Source organism: Uloborus diversus, chromosome 1, assembly GCF_026930045.1.
Source record: "Uloborus diversus isolate 005 chromosome 1, Udiv.v.3.1, whole genome shotgun sequence".
NCBI classification, from domain to species: domain Eukaryota; kingdom Metazoa; phylum Arthropoda; class Arachnida; order Araneae; family Uloboridae; genus Uloborus; species Uloborus diversus.
In genome coordinates, this window is record NC_072731.1 from 26,026,788 (window position 1) to 26,048,511 (window position 21,724).

A 21,724-nucleotide genomic window follows, 5' to 3' on the forward strand; every position below is an offset into this window, starting at 1 on the left:
ATCTGACTCTCTCCAGCTTTAAGATAAGGCCATATATGATCTGGAATGCTTAGAGACGTAATTGGGTTTAGCATTAGCTGAGACATAGCGCTATCTTCAATAAGAAACTCAAAATCTGAATTATTGAATGAAGTAGCAACTCAATTTGATCTTGGAAAGGTATAGCCAGTTTTACTACTTTTTTCCAACAAAAGGCTGCCTGCTTGGACAAACAGATTCACTCATAGATCCAGGAGATTGTTAGCCTGAACGATCCGCAGGGCTGGATTTAGGGGAGGGCAGGCGGGACTACTGCCCCGGGGCCTCATCAACAAAGGGGTCCCCACAATAAAATTTTTACAAAGTATCCTAACTTTCACGGGTCGAAAATATCGGATATATACATATACATCAAAATATTCGGATATATATCAAAGTATTGAATATTTTCGAAAATATAATGATCTTTTTGAACCCTGATTAGGGGCCTCCACTCCTTCATTGCCCTGGGGCCTCCACACTTCCAAATCCTGCCCTGCCGATCCGTGATATAACATGGCATGAAGTCACAGACCTGAAAAATGTTTGATTTGCCGGAAAACACACCAGTTCCCTTGAAACCCTTCATAATATTTATGGGATTTTCTTCTTGTGAAAAAGCAACTGTTACCACTGTTGGTACGTTGTAAATTGCCATTGACTTTTCCTAGATTATTCACCATCCAAGGATCACAGGCGGAATTAACATACTTTTTCAATAGGCCATGAAGGCTCCTATCAAGGGGCTGCAACTTGTGGCTATAATGTAGTGGTAAAGGGAGTAGGGTTATTATTCTTAGTAGTGTAGTATCCTTACAGAAATCAAACCCTTCTATTGACGTCGGCGTCGTATATGTCTAGTAACAGAATCAGAGGTTTTTTTCTTTGAACATCTAGTGTTTTTATAAAAATCCTTTAAAAAATTTGGAAGCATTTCAACTGTTATCTACCCACTAGGGGATGCACCATACATGCAGATTTACATCTAGTGGGGATGTCCCATTGTTGGTTTTTCTCTTGTATTTTCTCATTTCCGGAAAGAAGAGTACGTATGTTAGCAAAATTGTTTAATGCTTTGACTCTAAAAACTGAACTTGGCAAATATGCGAATTCACACTCTTACCCCGAAAAAGGTTCGCCTACTAGCCCCAACTCGCCATATTAAAATCAAGTTATACTGGTTTGAAAATGGTTTCATAAATTAATCCGAATAAGGCGTCATTTGTTGCATAATGAGCAGGGCTATTCACTATTAATAAGTTTTGGTAATTTACTCTACTAGTATATATTTTAAAAGAACATAACTAAGGATGAAAAAAATTATTTAACACTACAAAAAAAAAACTTTCTCTTGTGCTACACAGAGAAAGTTGCTACAGTTTGGCAGATTTGACTGAAAATACACCGACAGTAGTGAGGCAGCTATGTGGTCACATGACAGCTCACTCAGAACTATCAAACCGAAAAGGGGAAAATTATTTAACATTTGCACACCTACCCCTTCGCATAATAGCCCCGGTCTCCCCTATAGCTCAAACTTATTTTAAAATCTTGAAGCTATTCTGTATTTGTCTGCAATTTGGCTTTGTTTTTATAATTTTAATTATTTTTATTTACGCCCCCCCCCCTCCACCCAATGAATTCTCATATTTTTTGCATGATTTATTTTGCACCTGTTGGTTTTGTACATTCCAGTTGATGTTCTTTCTTTTTTCTTTTTTTTTTTTTTTTTGTTTGTCTGTGCTTTTTATTTTTGGATATTTAAGCTTTTTTTTTTTTTTTTTTCATTTCTCAAAAGAAATTTTTTGAGAATTTTCTTCTCTTCTCCTTATTTCTCCTATTTTTCTTTTCTCTGCATTTCACAGTTATTGAAAGTTCTTTTTATAAACTGCTCTTTTTTATACTTTAGCGGTTTATTTTTCCACCAATTTAATTCTTTACTGTGTAAATTTTGTATCTATGGGAAAGCTCTCACACTTAAATGTAAATACTTATTTTATTAAAGGTATTTTTAAAAAGTCTCAATTTTTTACTAAATTGTGAGTCTGATTTGAAATTATTTATTATTATTATTTTATTTCTTTTTTCTTTTTTTTCTTTTTGTATACACATAATAAGCAATTGTAGTATTGTATTTAAATTTAAAATGTATCGATTGTATTTGTGAAATATTCATGTTTTCAATCCCTTGCTCCAAAATAGGGTCATAGCAAACCTGGTCATCTTCTGATTGAGAAATGTGTAGAACTTGGCGTCCCTCCGTAAGTTTTAATATAAGTGAATGTCAATTGTAATTTTTGCATTTTTTTGAATATCTTTTTATTTAATTTTAATCATTAAATGATTAAAAAAGATGAATATTTCAAGAAAATTTGAAATGCAGAATAATTTTAATTTAACAATTTCTTCAATTTAATGCTACATTTCACTGGTCCGGGTTTGACTGCATCGAATGCCTATGCTCCTCGATTAAACGATATCCTTGATTTAATGATAACTTTTTCCAGTCTCTTGACAGTCGTTAAATCGGGATTACACTGTGTACTAAAAAATAAATATACTTAAAAAAACAGTTATTAATTGCTGTAAAAATCATGTCTAATAATGATGTTTTAATGTTCTTGCTGTAATATTAAAGTTGCAAATTGATTTGTCATAATTCTTCTATGGGAAAGACTAAGAAAAATATTTTCAAAAATTTATAGCATGAAGTTTTTCTAGCATAACGCCTTAGTAATAAAATTGATTCATTTAATTCATCAATGGAACAGCTTTAATTACACTATTGTGATGGGAGAATACCACAAGATTGATATTTGGCATTGTATTTGTTGTTTAAATTAAGCTCTCTCTCTCTGAACTTGAATAAGCTACTTAAGTAGATGGCGCCTCACCATCACAAAATGAATGACAGTTAAAATGTTAGACTTCCTGACTTTAAATAATTACTAAACAAATAAAACATTCTGAACCTCTTAAGTGCCCCAGGCATATATATACTACCTTGGCAATTAGAAGGGAGAATGGAGAAAAACTTACTGATAATAGGATATTCTCCCCCCCCCCCCCCTGTCTGCTCATAAGTCAGCTATTGTCATGTTTGAAAATGCAAGTTAAATACCTCTGGCATCCAAAGCTGTTTTGCTTTAGAATGCTGCTGGTGCCAGCTATTGAAAGTTATAGAAAACATTGTGTGTAAATGCTCTTTTTTCCTTCAAAAATTAATTGGTTAACATGTGAGTAAAAGCAGTATCCCTGACCCAGGTGATATAGACAAACACGCAAACACTGTTTACAGAAAATATTCAACAATTTTTATCTTTTTTAAGCAAATTTTTGTATTATTAATTTTTGTTTTCGACAAGAGACAAAAGTTGTCTGTCAGTTTTTAGTTACCCCCAATTAACAATACTGAAAAATTAGTTTAGTTAGTGGCATTTAACCGCTTTTAACTTCCCATTTTTGCTATTTGTGGTGAAATAAGACTCATGAAAAGCACAGCGCTTTTTTGCCTAAAATTTTAAGAATTTGAGTTTGTAGACAGTTTTAAATTTTATCTAGGTCTACAGTATCCTCAATAACATGTTGGGGATAATCATACGAGAACTTAGTTAACTATTATACAATTCAAAGCTCAAGACAGAAAAAACGTGCTCAAACAAATCATTTCACAACTCTTGAAATAACTGCATCGATAAGAAGTCGGTAACAGGTTATGCAGTCCTCTTTCCTTTTTTCAAAGAAAAGCATCTAGAACAAATCTGTATTACGCTGCCAAAAATGCTCTTGAGAAAATACTGTTGTTGATTACTTCTCTCTCTGTGGTTTTTTATTCATGAGATGGCTTCATATTCCTGTGTAGACATGGATGTTTCCTGTCAGCTGTAACTTTTGTCTCACATAAATCTTGAACTAGTGTTTCCTGTGATGTCGTCTCTATGGTGGCATAGGCCAAGGTGGGCAACCTGCAGCTTAGTAGAATCATATTTGGGTCTTGAGCTTTTAAACTAATGGTGTTTCAAAATTAGCTGTAAAATTGGCATTGACAAACAAATTTTATGAATTCATTACATATTGTGCAGCAAATCAGATGCATAAACTGTTTGACCATGAATTTGAGACGCCTAGTCTTCAAATGAGGAAAAGACAAATCCACATATGCATTTGTTACGTTGGCTATTTTAGGATCTAATTCTACTGTAAAGTTGTTGACCAGTATTTTGACCCCATTATTAAAAGCCAATTATACAGTGCCTGGTGATAAAAACCACAAAAGTTGCATGATGTTAAGAACTTTTGAAGGTTCACCAAGTTGGAACAACTTTGTACTACTCCTTCTCAATCCCCAAAACCTCAGTAATTTTTCATGTTTGTATCTTTAGCATTGAATTTGTTTGTTAAACAAAGATACAGCCTACTGAAGTAAGGTTTTTGCTATTAGCTTGATTTTAATTATTAGTAAGAAGCAGTTACCCATTTTCTTTAATAGGTTGAATATTATGCTATGTTACTATTAAGAATAAAATGTTTTGGTTTTATAGTAAATAATTGTTGCACTGCAGATAACTGTTGCATTAATTTTTCTAACAATATTAATGTTTGTACAATTTGGCTTTTAAAAGATTTTTTTTACCACATCGGTGAAAAGCAGCTCTTACTCTAAAAAGGTGGTCAACCCCTGGCATTGACAAAAGAAGCTTCTCATGACCACCTGAAATTTTAAAATTCTACAGTTTCTTCATATATGTTTGTTTTACAGTGCCTTTTTTTGCGTGAGCTCTGAATGTTATTGATTAAAATTGAAGCCCAATTGCATTCTCCTGTATTTGACAGGAGAATGGAAGTAGGCTATGATAATTTTGAAATTATGATTTTTACATTAAATTAGTGATGCCCAATCTACAGCTTGCAGGCCTCATCTGACCCACAAAGTTGTTCTGTGTGGCCCCTCGCAATGTTACAAATGGAAAAGCACGATTGATGACAATATCACAATTTGGAGCCAAATACCATATATACTCGCGTATAAGTTGTCCCCCCCCCCCCCCCCCACTTTTAGGAAAATCGGGAAAAAATCGAAAACCTGTGTATAAGTCGAGCCTCTACTTTCTGAAAAAATTGGGAAAGTTTTGCCACTAATTTTATTATAAACATTGTAAAAAGAAGGAAAATGAAATGTAATTAACATTTTTTATGTTAAAAACGTACGATTATTTTTCTTTTGCACAAAAAGTGTTCACATCTGAGATCACTATTTTTGCAAAGAGTTTTTTTGCTGTTACAATTTTTGTTACTTGGTGCTTGTATTTTACATAAACATCAATAAAATTCTGCGTTATAGCCATATTACTTTTTTTTTTAATGAGCATTAATTCAGAACTATCGGGAAAATTCGTAAATACGGTGATTCCAGCGCTTTTTGCGTAGTCGGCCGTTTACTGTAATTATTTAGTCTTTATTTCACAGTCAGATCATGTAAAATTATTGCAGAATGTGTAAGTATTTACTTCCATAGCATCTGTTGAGAAGGGTTGGACTAAAATTTTGAAAATGATAACGTTTTCCAGTGTTTTTTTCCCCAAGAATTGTTTGGGGAAAATTTTCGGGAAGTTCTGCCCTGCGTATAAGTGGACCCTCTAATTTTTAACCTCACTTAATTTCTCGACTTATACGTGAGTATATATGGTACTCAGCAATCGTTTTCTGGAAAGCAGATGCAAAATATAAAAGTGGGCATCAAATAATGAAAACAACAATTGTTATTTTTATATTTTCTTTCCTTTTTCCATGTTTTTTCATGTTACTTAAAAAAGTTTAAAAATTGAAAAATTTTACATGTGCTCAGGCCCATGAGACTCATTTTAATAGGAGGTGTGGCCCTTGTGTAGAGAAAGGTTGGGCACCACTGCGTTAAATGATAAAAAATGAAACGGCTTTTGTATTTTTCTCTAGGGGGCCATTATTAGGTGATCTTAAAAATGGTAAAGATATTACTTTGTCTTCTGGAAAAATTGTAAGTTTTTAATTTAGTGAAAATCTAAATCTTTATTTAGCTGTGCTTATTTTTAAAGTTACTTGTTAGTTATTCTCATTTCCAAAATAGGTTCATTCAAAAGATGTTGTTTCAGAAGAACAGCCATGCCCAGCTTTTTTAGGTGAAAATTATTTATTTTGCTCATTTATTTTGTTAAAGATTTTTGTAATACAGCAAGTTTTTTTTATGAAATAAACTTCTCACATGAAAGTATGCAATTTCTTGAAAATATATTTGACTAAGTACTACTTGTATTCTTTGTCAGGTGTCTGATTGTGTCTTTGAAAGTAACAATGGCCAAATTCTATATTCAAATCATTTAAAAACTTTCTTGGTTGTAAAAATGAGCCTGTCAATGATTTTATTTAATTATTTATTTATTTGTATGGCATTTTCTTACATGTTATTACAAACTCGAATTGTTATTTATTTTGCATGTAAATTTTTTAAGCAAAGTATCTTGTTATATTTATTCTTCTAATAGCATTTTGTGCTTTATTCTTGTGAAATAGTTGTGGAATGCCCCTCTGTTGCCTTTTTAAATTCATTCGTGAAAGAAGAAAAATTCAAAAAGTATCAATCTTCTTCCCCTTCACCTTGTGATATAGCATCTGTGGTTGTTCATTTCACACCATCAGATGTTTTGAAAAATCAGATTTATCAGGAGTGGATGACGAAGTAAGTGCTCTTTAATTCTACCAGTGGGATTGAATCCATGGTGTTCCACAAAAGTTTTAACTTGAGTTGTCGGGGGAATGTGGGACAAAATAAAATTGTTAAGATAAATTTTCAATTTCGCAAAATAAACAAATTGGAAATTTACTTTGAAAATTATAGTACGTAAAGAGAGGACAGTAAATTTTATTAGCGAGCTTATATTGAAAAGTTACTTTTAGTTATTGACATAAAATTTGTACACTTCAAGTAAAAGCAATATACCATCGATTCTCAATAACTCAAAGCCTTATAGTTTAAATATTCCTTTACCTTGAAGTTTTTCTTACGTCTCAAAATAAATTAGCGTTTTCAATAGAAAATTGTCTCTATATCTCAAATGTACTCCTTTTAATTCAAAGTTTTTATGAAAATTTCGTTTTCATTTTATTTATAAAAATACGGCTAAACTAAGAAAAAAAGTTTTTTTCCCTTTTAACCCATTATTTGCTAATGAGCTTGTATGGATAATTTATTTGCCATATTGCTTCTTAGTGCTTACAATGTTGCAAGATTGGATGAAAAGTATGGGGGGGGGGGAATGAAAAGTATTGGGATACTTTTTGCCTACTTTACCACCTACAACTAATCAGCAAGTATCATATTTTGCTAATATTTTACTGAAGTAACCTTTTACATGACATGCTTTATTTACATTGTTTTTTTTTTTTTTTTTTCATTTCAATCATACTTTAGCACAAAACATATTTGGATCTTTTTTATTTAATTGTAATATGAAGCCTGTAAATTCATAAAAATGTTTTTTATCTAGAGTTGTGCAAACCTAACCTGGCAGCGTCGTAATACTGTGATTAGAATCAGCGTAGCTGAGAATTTTCACTAAACTTCTTTATGTAATGTTTGGAATAGTTAAAGTACTAATGTCGGTATTTTAGTTATTTCTTTCTAATACCTTTGTTATTTTACTAGATTTCCAGACAGCACACACCACTTGCTGATTAACAATGATAATTCCAGTTTAGGTAGTATTGGAATTCACCGTGTGCAATACAAATTAAATCTTCTTCATCCAAGGATTTTTTCACAACTTCTAGAACAAGAGGTAGTTCCGAATTTTAATCATTTGTGACGTTTTGTATGTTTACCAATCAATTCATGTAAAAGCAGCTATAAAGATATACTAGGTGGCCATCATAAAAGAGGTCTAATGTTTGAAAGCGTAATTTAGTTTGTTAATTATAATCATAGTTCAAAAAGATCTATTTAAACCTTATATTTTGAAAATAATCTTTTTACTGGTGAATCTTTTCAACACCAATTGTTTTTGTTTATGGCCTGTTTTAGAATAGCTATTTGAAATTGCAGAAATATCTCACTATCCTTGTAATCTGGTCCAAAAAAGAAAAAAAAAAATTCCAAACCAAAATTGAATATTTTCCCCGATTTCAATACTTCCAATGAATTTTCATGAGGTAATAAAAATCCACCGATAGTAGCACCTCATGAAAGAATGGATGCCTCCTTGCGAATGCACCAGGTCTGCAAATGACAAGGAGCCAATATAGAGACCCATTAGAAACAATCAGTCATTCCTTTTAATTGTTCCAGTGTTCAATTTTCCAGTATCAAACAGTGGCAGGGGTTTAGGAAGACGATTGCCCCCCTCCCTCTTCCTACTTTTGGTTAATTAATTTTATTTTCCAATTTAGGAACCAAAACTGAATACTTTTCCTGATTTCAATACCTCTGATGATGTTTCATGAGGTAATAAAAATCCAAAGAGAAAAGTGCCTCCTGAAAGAATGGATGCCTGCATTAGAAACAAACAGTCATTCCTCTTAATTGTTCCAGTATTCAATGATCCAGTATCAAACAGTGGTGGCGATTCAGAAAGGCACCCCCCCCCCTACTTTTGGTTTATTTATTTTATTTTCCAATTTAGGAACGAAAACTGGAAATTATAAAAAAAAAAGGCAGAAATGTCAAAATTTTTAGAACATAATTATTTGTTTTACTTTGTATATCTGTTTACGAAACCTTATTTAACACAAGCAATAACTTTTAGTTAATGTATTCATTGTTTTGATCAGCGGTTCCCAACCAGTGGTTGGCAAACCCCTGGGGGTTCATGAAAAAAATATTATAATGGCGGAGCTTTAACATGCCTGTTTCTGATAAAGTCTCATGTTCAAGCAGTTTCAAACAAATTTTGTGCCCTTTTTATTCATTTGTCTCTCGCACATTCGATGCTCTTAGTATGAAAATCATTGCATACTTGCTGACATATTTTACATTTAAAGAATTACGTCTGTCAATGCAAAGCGCCTGCTTTAGCGCTTTCATTGTGAATGAAGCCATGCCAAAAAAGCTCTACTTATGAATACAAAGTTCTCAGATGAAAGAATTCGAAAGCGTTCGTTTCCTCAGAAACTTTTGATCCAAAAGTTTGATTAAACTTGATGAAAACATTAGATGGATCATATGCGAGTGTCTCAAATATTTTGATGCTCAGTTTCTTTAACATTTGAGTTCAACGAAGAGTTATTGCACTTGTCTTGTGTTAAAAACGTATAGAGGTGAGATTGCACTGTTGGTTGTTGCTATAATTTTGACACTATATAGATATAGACTACAATTTACTTCGAGCTTCATCATCGAAAAAGAAAAAATGGCTAGCACCCAAAAATACAACAGGAATTATGAAAATTAAATTACTTTAGAACATTTTAGAGGATGAAGGTTTGGCAGTGTGAGGTTTACCCAGTAAAAAAATCAACGAAATTTAACTATGCAACTTAATTTGTGCAATATGTAAATAAGGAATTTTTGAAATTTGTGTAGAAAACTTTTCTTGTAGAAAATAAGCTTAAAAATATTTGTTTTGTTATAAATTACCTTTTGTGTAAAAATGAGAGTAAATGTGATATTGAGAAATGGGCGCTTCTATTATTTTTCAGTATATGAATTTTACTCCACACTTATAGATTAATTACAGAAAAAATTTTCAGCAATGACACCTTTAATGTACGTAGTATGTCTTTGTTAAACAGCTAGGCTCATAGTCCTTTTCAAGAAGACATAAACCTGGAGATCTTTCTCATTTTACTGGAAGAAAAAAGTTTATTTAGTTAATCTGAGACCGTTCCCTGAGAGGTATTTTAAAGGTCATTCTTTGATTGACTTCTGATTTAGTGGTAGAGATAAATGTACCCTGCGCCCTGTGTCAGAAAAAGACACTTTAAATTTTATTTCCATTTGGAATATGTTTCTGTTTCTACGTATGTAAAGAAGGATTTTCTTCACAAACAGAGATAACTGCTGGAACAGATTAAATGCTAAACCTAGTATAAAATTGAAACCGTCAAATATTTCAGTCAAACGTTGAGCGTCTTTGTTCCACAAATATCCCATTTTGAAATTTTTTTTCAAAATTGATTGAAGCTCACAGAATAATCACTGCACACACAGAATAAACACTTGTGTGGTGAATTTTTCGCATTCATTTTTTATCGATCATTTTAGTTTGTAGCAATATTGGTACTTCTATATTTTGAAATTAATGTTTTTGCTCTTTTTATAAACTAGTAAACTATGGAGCAGCATCAAACTAAGAAAAAAATGTCCCACATTTTACATTATCTGTGTATGTGTGTGCATGCATTTTTTTTTTACTTGATACTTATTATCTAATAACCAAGGGATTCGCCAACTTTTTTCGGAGCTTGGAAAGGGTTCGCATGGGAGAAAAGGTTGGGAACCGCTGGTTTAGATATTAATAAATTATTTTTTTTTACTTAAACAAGCCAGACCCTTTTAATAAAAATATATTACGAAGCTTTGGTGACACCTCTAAATACTTTGGGGTAAATAATGTAAGTCTAATTCATTAGTGTTTTGTCGGCGAAAGTTATTGTGTACAAAGTTTTTAAAAAACCTTAAGAAAAACGTGACTCAAGTTGTTAGACTTGCACTAAGAAAAACTCGATAGCAAAGATTCAAATTTTTGCGATCTGAATATTAATAATTAAAATTAGCAAAAATTTAAATTTTTGCTATCGCTAACAGTTTGATGGCTTTTATTTTTTTATTTTTTTTTTTTTTTGTCCTCCCCCTCCCCCGCACTTATAAGGCCTAATCGCCGCCACTGATATCAAATGACTCAGTTCTTGATTCTGAGATTAATATTGAAAGGCATAATCGAACCTTGTTAATTTGAATACGCTTAAAAGGAATTGTGTACTGATCAAACAAACTACATTTACGATCCCCATCCTACTGTGTTTACAGATTGCACTATTTATGGTTTATTGAGTAAGACAAACTATGTTTTATGCAGTTTGAGTTTGTTTTAACAAGCTTTGACTGTACATTGTTAATCAGCATACATTTGCAAGAAACTGCTGTTTTGGTGTTACAAGGAACCCTTTTTTCAATGCAAAAGAAGTGAACTTATGAATAAAAAGAAATACAACAAAAGTAGCGAGACAAAACAATTAATATCACTTTTTAAACTTTATTGTTCTGCTTTGTGGCTTCTGTCTGTCTTTTCATCCGTAAGCTCTTCTTTTGCTTTGAAAAAATAGCTCGTTTTAACCCAAAAACATGTGTCTGCAGTTTTCTGCAAATTTGCTTATTAATGTTGTACTATTGTCTTGTATTTTTTTAACACAAATATATTTATTTATTTCTGTGTTTCTTTTCAACGCATTTTTAGCAGATATGCTTGAATTTCAAACATTGATCTATATTAACATTTCAGATATATACTCAGAGATAAGATAATCTTTTTGAAATGAAAATCATTTATCTCAGATGCAAAGTCTAAGGTTAAAGGTTTTAGACTAAGATTGTGGTACATTATTTTACTGTTGTTTAATTGTTTAAGAAATTAAAAATCATGTTAATGGACAAAACTATCCATATATTGATGAAATTACAGATGAAAAATGTTTCATCAATTCAATCCCATATAAAAGTATTGTGAAAATTATAAATATTTCCCCCCTTTAATGAATGAAATATTAGTGCATTCTACTGTATTTCTATGTTTGAAATATTTTTCCATAAATAATCAAAAGTTTAATGTTTTGTGGTTAATGTTAATCAACCTTTTTCCCAACTAACAACTATAGTTTCAAATGCTATCCCCCAACCCACTACTGGGAGAAAAATCTCTATAAACTCTTATTCCCCACTTATGGCCCATGAAAATATATAAATGCATATAAGTAATATAAGTCATTAAACACGTTTCATCTTGTTAAAAATTGCTTGTAGCAATGTCAACTTTTTCGTGTTCAAAATGGTTATTTATTTATGCATGTGATTTTCCTAACTAAGAATGTACTGTTTGTTTTTCGTAGCTGAAATCTCTCACGAGTTTGCATATGCATCAGGTCTGCTCCAATTTATCAAAATCAGGGTGGAACCCGGAAGTAAAAGAATGCAAATTGAAAATGTTAAATATTTTGTTCAATAGTTTTTTCAAAGTAATGTTGAAAAAGTTTGACAAAGCAAGTGTGAGCATAAATTCCCATCCTCAACCTATCACCTCTTTTTAAAATGGAATCTATCTCGGGTGCTAGTTTTCACTTTCAAGAACTGACAAGAGCCAGGAAGGTGTACACAATTTTAGATTTTTTTTTTCAAATTTAAGTTCTTTTTCCTTGCCAAATGTTTAATGTTTTAGTTCTATATTTACTTGTGATCATGTTTTCATTGCAACTGGAAGGATGCATCTGGGAATAACGGTTATGAAAATAGAGGTGGTTTGTTTTAAAAATTTAATTACTGTATGTATATCCATACATCAATTAATGGATTAAATAACTGTACTTATTGTGCTATTTTTCTAACAAGAAAATGAAATTATAACATCAAAAGAGACATTTTTTTCCCCCTTTCTTTAAAAAAAACTTCAATTATCTAAACTAAACTAATTGTTTTTTCATTCTTTCAACAGTACTTTCATGCATAACTGAAGTTGGTTGTCAGTGGTCTATCATTTTTTATTGCAAATTCTGTGTATTGTTCAGTTTACCTTCATGAATTTTTTTTATTTGTCTCTTCTGCAGTTGATTACAATATATTACATTCCAAAGATGTAATTTGGAAGATTGAAATAGGGTTTGTTTATGTTGAGTCTCATATTGCTGCATGAAATTCATTTGTTGATTTGTTGGTGAAATGAGTGCATGAAATTCATTTGTTGAATCATTTTAAAACTATACATCAGTAGCCCTAGATTAAGTCAAATCAAGTTGAACCATTATATGTGATATCTTTATTGATTCTGTCCTATGTTACTATAAACGGCCGTGTGGTTGATGTTGCTTTGATTAATATTGTTTGCTTGTTATATTACAGGGAAAAGAATCCCTTGGAAGTAACTGCTCAATCTCCAAAGTCATTCAAACAAAAACTCTAGACCGTTATTATTTACGCCCACACAAAGGATTAGACAGGTAAATATTCAGTGTCAAAATTTTCGTCTTTGTTATATACCCCTTCCCTTACTTTCTTTCTATTTTTATAAAAGTTAAAAGAATGACATAATTCAGTGAATTTACAATGCTGTTGAAACTCTATAGTATGAATGCTAAAGAAAAAAGCATTTTGTATGCACTGTATTACCCTGTTCCATTTTGAACTTTCTCTGTTACCTTTTATATGGATTTGCATTTCTTTTTGTAGTTTTTGAGTCAAATTTGGGCATGACAGCTAGAAATGAGAAATATGTCTCTGCGTATCTGTGTCTGACCAATATTTTGGGGCCATACCTATTTAGGACCCCAATTTCAAAAAATGATTAGGAGATAGACTTCTGGTGTAACTGCCCTAAAACTGCCGCCTCTCCATCATTTAAGGTAACCTCATATAAAGTAGATTATCACACTGGTAGATAAAAATACATTCGCATAGCAGAAAAAGGTATGCAAACATAGTAAAACACTCCCTATCGAAAAAGTGAAGATAAAAGCTAGGGTACAAACATCATAACATTTATACCCCAGCTATTGCTAGAGAAAGGTAGTAAAAAGAAGCGGATGCGTGAAGGGGGTTTGGACCTTCCTTTAGAATTTGAAAAATTGATATCAAAACGCTATTTTTGTTACGTTTTGGTGGTAAAGTTAAGTGAGATGGGGTTGAGGTTCCTTCCCAAGTATTTTTCCTTACTATAGTCAATTTCAAGCTTTCTTTAGTGATATAAGGAGATTAAATGCTCTTTCCAGAAATTTGCACAAATAAAAGGTTAAAAATGCAATTTTATGCTACCTGTGATAATGTTGAGGTGATGGGGAAGGCCCAGGGGCTCTCTCTGAAAGTTTTTCGCCGTAGAACTCGGGAAAACACGATTATAGGCTATCTTTGGAGACTTTAGGAGAAGAAATCTTTGGCGATTTATTTTGAAAATTTTTCAAAATTATAGGGCTTGACCGATGGCATTTTTTGGCCGATGGGCCGATGCCGATTGTTGGCCGATTTTTCCAAGATGGCCGATGGCCGATTGTTTTCCTCCAAATGGCCGATTGCCGATGGCTGATGTCCGATGCTGTTGGCCAATGGCAAAAAAAAAAAAAAAAATCTAACAGAAATAAATTGATAAGATTGTCAGAGATTTAAATGATCATTGATTCACTTCACTTTACTTCCTTTCTACGAATAAGGAATTGTAACCCCCCCCCCCCCCCCCGCCCCCAAAAAAATATCAGATTTTGACCTAAATTTTTATTTTACGATCATCCAATTTAAACTTTACAAGTTTTTTCGGCGCGTATGTACATGCATATGTACCTAAGAACATATAGATGACCGAAATATCCATTTTGAAAACCTCCTTAGTTAATTATCGCAAATTCTCTTGTGATATTTTCATGCGCGTAAACTTACGTCACTCAAAAACGTTATGAAATAGTAAGTTGAAAAGTCATACGTAGGTAGTATGATCTAAAAGTTCGAGGACAAGTTGTATAAAAATTTACCGTGAAACTATCTACAAAATAGTCACCTTGAACGACTATGCACTTCTGCCACCGTTTGTATAGCTTTTAAAAGGACTCCTGGAAGACATTTATCGCAAACTCCTGTAAGGCCTCTTTCGCTGCTGCTTTGACTTCATCGTGGGGAAGAAGGCGACTTTCATGTTGAGGATGCACGGTTCGATTGGTCAATACTCTGATATGACAAACCAATAACATCACGTTTCGTCGGACTTAGCTCCGTGTGACTTTTACCTGTTCCCAGCAAAAAAAAAATTGCATGGACGCCGCTTTCTTCCGTTAGGAGAAGATAAAGTTACATCACAGAAGGTAGCGAAAAATGGCTTCCAGGAGTTTTTCCAAAAGTTATATGAACACTGGCAGAAGTACATAGTCCCTCAAGATGACCTTTTGTAGGTGGATGTGCTTCGGTAATGTGAACTATTCTGGGTAAGGTTTTATACAGCTTGTCCCTCGAACTTTTGGATCGTACTACGTGCAATCTGTATAGGGTGTAGTTATGCTTCTCCTTTTTTGACTGAAGACAAAGAACAACAGCCAAAAAAAAAAAAAAAAAAAAATGAAGGAAAAACAAAGAGACTTTTTAATAACCAATTGATTTTTTTTTTAAATTGAACATATAACTAAGATTTCAGTAATATTGTAATAATGTTTGGATTTAGGTAAACTAAACATAGTTAAAAAGCATTAAATTATGTTGTTTAATCATTCCGAAAAAAAAAACTTTGAAACCATCAACAAATTACGCTATTAAAGTGAAAAGATTGCCCATAGACATTTTTTAGTCATCAAGTTAAACAAAAAAGGTAACAGATAAATTACAATATTAAATCATAATAGGAATATTTTTATACTTCTTTAAAATTTATGAATAGAAAAGTTGGCATTTTTCATAAAATGTATAACAGTGACATAAATTTTGCGGAAAAAAGAAATAGCCATGAAATGAGCGAGGTTCTTAAAACGCAGCTACAATAAACAAACTCAATATTTACACCAAGTTAATAACTGAATACATATATATACTACTTGATTTGATGTTTGCACACGTAATATTGAACAATTTGCTTGATTAATCTTTTATGAAGCACTGCAAACACGTTCAAATTAAATTTTTCAATTTAACAATAATTTTCTGAAATTTTTAAAAAATTGCATAGTAGAAAATCCTTGAAACTTTTCTATAACATATTATTGTACATATGATGAAAACGAAAATAACTTATACATTGATTTTATATAAATACATAAAAATAGTTGCAACAGAAAAAAAAATCGATCGCTATTAATGATGCAGAAAAAAGTGGCGCATTACAAAATATAGGTGAAACAAGTATAAAAAATATGCAAAATGACATTTCTTGACCAAAATAAATAATCGCTAAATATTTAAGAAATGCTTGAAACGACGAGGTAGGGTTAGGGGGGTCACCGTCTGATTTTGGTGTAACTCACAATGTTAAACTTAGGCCCCAATTCCGGCTTAATTTTTTTAGTACAGAACCGCTTCCACCAACCCCTCGGAAAAGTTTCTGAATCTACTTCAGCACTTCCGAAAAAAAAAATTCAAAATCCCTTTGTTTTCCAAATTATGTCACCATTCAAAACGTCTTTAATCAATTTCTAATTAATGCTTTAACTTTTTCAAACAATAGATAAAACTTGAAAAAAAAAATCTCTAATTTTATGAATGGTGTTATGTATGGTGGTCTGTTTTAAACAACTCAGAAGTACAACTTTAGTTTAATTTCAGAAATTGAGGGAGTGGGAGGAGGAGCACGCAAGTGTTCTCGGAAATACAAAAAATAGTCGTAAAAAATAGAGTTCAAAATAATAATAAACATTGAGCAGAAAAACCCTTTTAAAACTTGCACCCGAGTTTGTTTTGACGTGCAGTGGCGGATTTAAAATGTAGCAAATGTTGCCATTGCGCGAGAGGCCCCATAACCATAGGGGCACCGTAGGAGTTACAAAAATGCTTTTGATAAATGTTTTACAACTTCTGTGATAGAGAAATACGGCCCCAAAATGTATTTCGACGGGCCCCAAACTTGTAGCTCCGCCGAAGCGATACAGAAAAGACTGCATTATTGTGATTCATATTACAAACATCGAAAAATTAAAAATTACCGTCGGTTCAACAGGAATCGAACGAAATAAAACAAAACCGGTTTCGCCATCTCATATTTGTTTCCATGGTCTCCAATTCTGCAATATATCACTAAATGATCGTCAGTCTGAGACACTATATTAGTTTTGCACTGAAATAAGTAATTAATGGCCACAAAAAATCAGTTAATAGGCTTTTTAGAACATCCATTCGAAAACAAAAAGGGAAGGTCACAACTGGAACGTGCGCACTTCCCACAGGCGAAAATTTAGCCATCTACAGCTTACCATTTTTTAGTTATGACTTATGAGAGATACATACGTACATCCAGCCGCAAGAAACAACGCAATAATTAACGTGTTTGGTACTTGAATGCAGTATTAAAAACTCTTTCAGGGGTGACTAAAATATAAATTCATACTGAAATTTAAGTTAACAATTTTGTTTGAAAACAATAACTCCCTTTACTTTGTATTAAAAAGTAAAACAAAGGTCTTTTTTTTTTTCAAAAACATCGGCCAATTCCATTGGCTTTTCGATGTCTTTAAGGCCGATGAGCCGATGTTTCCTGCAAGTTAGCATCGGCCGCCGATGCCGATGGCTAAATTGTTGAACCATCGGCGCCGATGCATCGGTCGAGTCCTACAAAATTAGAGTATTTAAGAAGTAGTTTTACGCAATTTCTGGTGAATTTACGTTACTAGGCGGCCCTTATCCAGAAGTTTTTCGACATTCAAAACTGAAATTAGGACCATAACTGGTGACATTATGGAAATGAAGAGAGTTCGGAAGCCCTCTCTGGAAAAGTTTCGTCATTGAAGTCTGAAAGATGCAATTTTAGTCGATGTTTGGTTAAGATTAGGATATGGGAAGTTTTTTAGGCCCTCTATGAAAATATTTTAACAACTAAGTCTTCAAAAGGCTGTCCTTATCGGCCTTGCGTTTGGGAAATGAAAAAAATTCACAGGCTGCCTCTGGAAGTTTTTTGACCCTAAAGTGCGAGAAAAAACTCAACTGTATGCCTTCTTTGTTAACGTTAGGGGGATCTCTTAATGTCACAAAAGTGATGTCAGGTCTTTATTCTGGAATTTTTCAAAACTTAGGTCCTAAAGATGTGACTTAAGGTTTGGGAAAATAGAGGAAAAAGAGGACCCCTGCCTCCTCTTGACTCTATCGGCCTTCTTCCCCCTCGAAATCTCTTTCAAGAAGTCATTTTTAAGTTCTATGTGAAGAAAAGAGATTCGAGGATTCTCTTGAAGAATTTTCTGCAGTGAAATTTAAAGCTATCTGTGCTGACATTAGAGGGGGGGGGAGGTGCTCGAGGGACCCTCTGGAAATTTATCAAAGTTGAAGTTTTAGAAGCGTGATTTTTGGCTGCGTTTAAAGACCTTTAGGGTATTGAGAAGAATTTAGGTATTTTTTTCTGCTACATTTGCAAATTGAAGTTTCAAAGACACAATTTATTCTATCTTTTATAGTAATATTAGGAAAAGAGTGAGTGTTCAAAGATCTTCTCCAGAACTTTTTCGAAATCCATGTCTTTAAAACGCATTTCAGGCTCTCTTGGACGAAGCTAGAAGACGCGTTGGGGTTCAAAGGCTGTCTTCTGAAATTTTTTGATATTGAAGTTCTGGAAACATAATTTTAATTAATATTTTGATGGAATGGGTTGTCTTCAAAGGATATGTTTCAAGCTTGAAAATGAATCCTTTTTAGTCACGTTAAGGGAACGGAGAGTGTTGAGGACTTTCCCTACAAAATTTCGACATTAAAACTAGAAAAGCAATATTAAGCTTTTTTTATAGCATTGTTAGGGGAAGGAGATTCGGGAGTTCTTCTCCGTCCTAAAAACATATTTTAAAGCTCACCTAAGCGAGGCTAAATATAGGTAGGAGAAGTTTCACACCAGAAATAGTTTGATATTGAAACCACAAAATAAAATTTCATTCTATGTTTGTCCAAAAGAGGGGTGAAGATTATGTAAATTGGAAAAAAAAGCTAGAACATTTTCTCCGGAAATATTCGGAAACAGTGTACTGAAAAGGCAATTTTAAGTAATCTTTGATGACATTAGAGGAAAGCGGGGGGGGGGGGGGCTCACCCAACAAAATTTTCCGAAATTATAAGCCTAAAAATGTTTTGGGCTCTCTTTGTAAAAGTATTGCAGTATTTAAAATCTCCAAAAATTCAATTTTATCCAGTGCAAGTTCTGACCTCATGGGGGGGGGGGGGGCTATAGCCCCATTAGCCTGAAAATGAAGTAAAATGTATGACTGTTAGTTTGAATCTAATAACTTCAGATTAAAAAACCTTGATAGCATCAGGACGAAGCTATTTCCTCCAAACCTTTCCATGCTATTGCAAATCACATTGTAATCTGTTTTAAATTTTGACCAACTGGGAGAAGGAGCTACAGTTCCTTTAGCCCCCCCCCCCCAACCCACCATTAATACGCCACAGTATATATTTATTTAAATATAATGCATATTTAAATTCGCAAAAGTATTGAAATATTTGAAATCTTTGAAATTTTTGTTTTGTTTAGAGTTATTTCTGACCTCATGACCCGGAAAAGGGGGAGGGGGAGCTGCAGCCCCCTTAACCTGGAACAAAGTTAAATATATATGGTCCGTTGAAGTTGAAAGTAATAACTTTCAGATTGAAAAAAAAAAACATTGCTGAACAATCCCTGTATCCCCTATTTCCTCCAAACCTTTCCATTCCATTGCAGATCACAATTTAATCTATTTTAAATTTTGACCAAATGGGAGAATGGGAAGGGTTACTCTCCTAGTCCCTCCCCCCCCCCCACCTTCTATTAATATGTTGCTGTATATAGTAGTTATATTTAAATGTAATGTTATTTAAATTCACAAATGTATTGCAGTATTAAAAGTCTCTGAAATTTCGATCTTATCTAGTGTAAGTTTGGACCTCAAGGGGAAGGGGAGCTATAGCTCCTTAGCCCCCCCCCCTTTTGGATCCGCTACTGGTTGTAACTTAATTTATCTCATCTCATAAAAAATTTATTTCTTAAAAATGCAGAGTATGAATTTAACTAAAAATTTGAGACTCCATAAGGTGTTACGTTTGAACCCGATTTAAAAGCAAGAGAGTAAGATTATTTTGTTGGGGGGGGGGGTGAATTTGCGGTGAGGTAAAAGGAAGCATGATTTCATTCCTGACTGAGTCATAACATTTCATACCCAATAACTCTCAACGATTGTAGCCTTTGACACAACTCTCAAAATTTGATCCCTCAATTGATCCAAAAGAAAGGGAAAATCCAAAGCTGGAACATCAAAATAATATTTTCTTTTATCCCATCTGACCCTTCGTAGTTAAAAATTTTTTAAAAAGAAGTCAATTCGTTTGAGGTATTTTTTTATTCAATAAAAAATTGGTGATTAGTTAAACTACACTTTTTTTTAAAAAATGTTTGAGCTATTTATAACTTGATAATTAATGTTCATTAAAGCAGAAAAAAGATTTGGTAAAAGGTTTTTTCTAGGAGAAGTTTACTTTACTTTACTTTATTACTTCCTTGAAAAATTGTTTTGCATTGTCTATTTTTTTACTTTAAAAAAGTTCTGATATTTTTTAATATTTTCCTTGTGCAGGAGTAATGTTGTTAGCCTGCAGCCTGAAGAGTTCGTAGAAGAAGCTTTAAACACACCTCAATTCCAAGAAAATTTAAAAAATCTTCAAAACAATATAGAAAAAGAAAAGAAAATATGCGATGAAAGTATAAAGTTTTTAAATATTAAAGTATTATTTGCTTAGCTCATGTTAAGTCTTTGCTTACATGAAAATACTAATTTGCCTTTTATTTAGTTCTAGGCTTATATCCAGAAGTGATCTTTTTGGGCACTGGTTCTTCAATTCCAAGTAAAGTTAGAAATGTGTCTGCTATTCTTGTGAACACTTGGTATGCAATGAAGACTTTTAATTATCTGTGTTATTTTGTTGCCATTTTCAAATTTGGTAAAATAAAGTGAGGACATTAATGAATTAAACAAAGTGGGATTTTAATGTTGTCATGCTCATATTTTTTGGAAATTGGTTTCCTTTAAGTGGAGAATTGTGTAGAAATGAAATTGTTGATCTATAAATTCAATTATTTTCTACGATCAAGCTGACACAGAAGTGAAGGTTTTGCATAACTTCTGATGTTAGAATATCTAACAGTATAGGAAAAATATCCCAGAAATGACACAGAATATGTTGATACGTTTTCAACTGCAACGCTATGGCTTTGGATGTTTGTCAGAGTACCAAACAAGACCGATGGTAGAAGAACAAAAGATTCAGATACTTCAATAGACAGTTCAGCTTTTGTTATGCTCCAATAAGAGTCTCCACCAACCAACAATTATATTGACAAGGGTTTTACATTGTCAGAAAGACCTGTAAGTTGAAATTTTTTACTTTGGGCAAGATTTTAGCAGCTGGTATTGAGAATCTCAAATGTAGTCACAGAACGTTTCTGCATCCCAAAAACTATTCTTCCGTGTTCATTAGTTCTTATTGACCCTTTGATCATGATCATGACATGTTATGACCATGACATCACATTGACTTTAAGTATCCTAACAATTACGTTATAGTGTGAATTAGTAGCTAATTTCTAATGTACAAAGCCAAAGGGAATGTGGACTAGTATCGGGATTCTAATGCAGCATTGTAATGAAAGAGTTGGTGCAAGTTCTGCAATACAGCACATAGAACAATCCACATTTAAATATTTATTTTAAAGAAATAATCAAGTGGTAAAATTTCAAAAGAACATCAAAAGGTAAAAGCTTGAATTTATAAAATGGTAAAAATAGTTCACACATCCATAGATGAAAATCTGACTTGCTGGTCATTCCATGTTAAATCATCCAG

The 21,724-nt window shown here is 32.8% G+C and overlaps 1 protein-coding gene across 1 annotated transcript in view; it reads left to right on the top strand.

The window, feature by feature from the left end:
- Positions 1-21,724, top strand: part of LOC129234497 (ribonuclease Z, mitochondrial-like) — a 69,919-nt gene that overhangs the window by 20,405 nt on the left and 27,790 nt on the right. The window contains exons 8-15 of the mRNA XM_054868497.1: positions 2,221-2,279; positions 5,971-6,031; positions 6,122-6,173; positions 6,565-6,730; positions 7,697-7,829; positions 13,094-13,191; positions 20,458-20,582; positions 20,672-20,765. Coding sequence (XP_054724472.1) covers positions 2,221-2,279; positions 5,971-6,031; positions 6,122-6,173; positions 6,565-6,730; positions 7,697-7,829; positions 13,094-13,191; positions 20,458-20,582; positions 20,672-20,765 — 788 coding nt within the window. The remainder of the gene's footprint in view (positions 1-2,220; positions 2,280-5,970; positions 6,032-6,121; positions 6,174-6,564; positions 6,731-7,696; positions 7,830-13,093; positions 13,192-20,457; positions 20,583-20,671; positions 20,766-21,724) is intronic.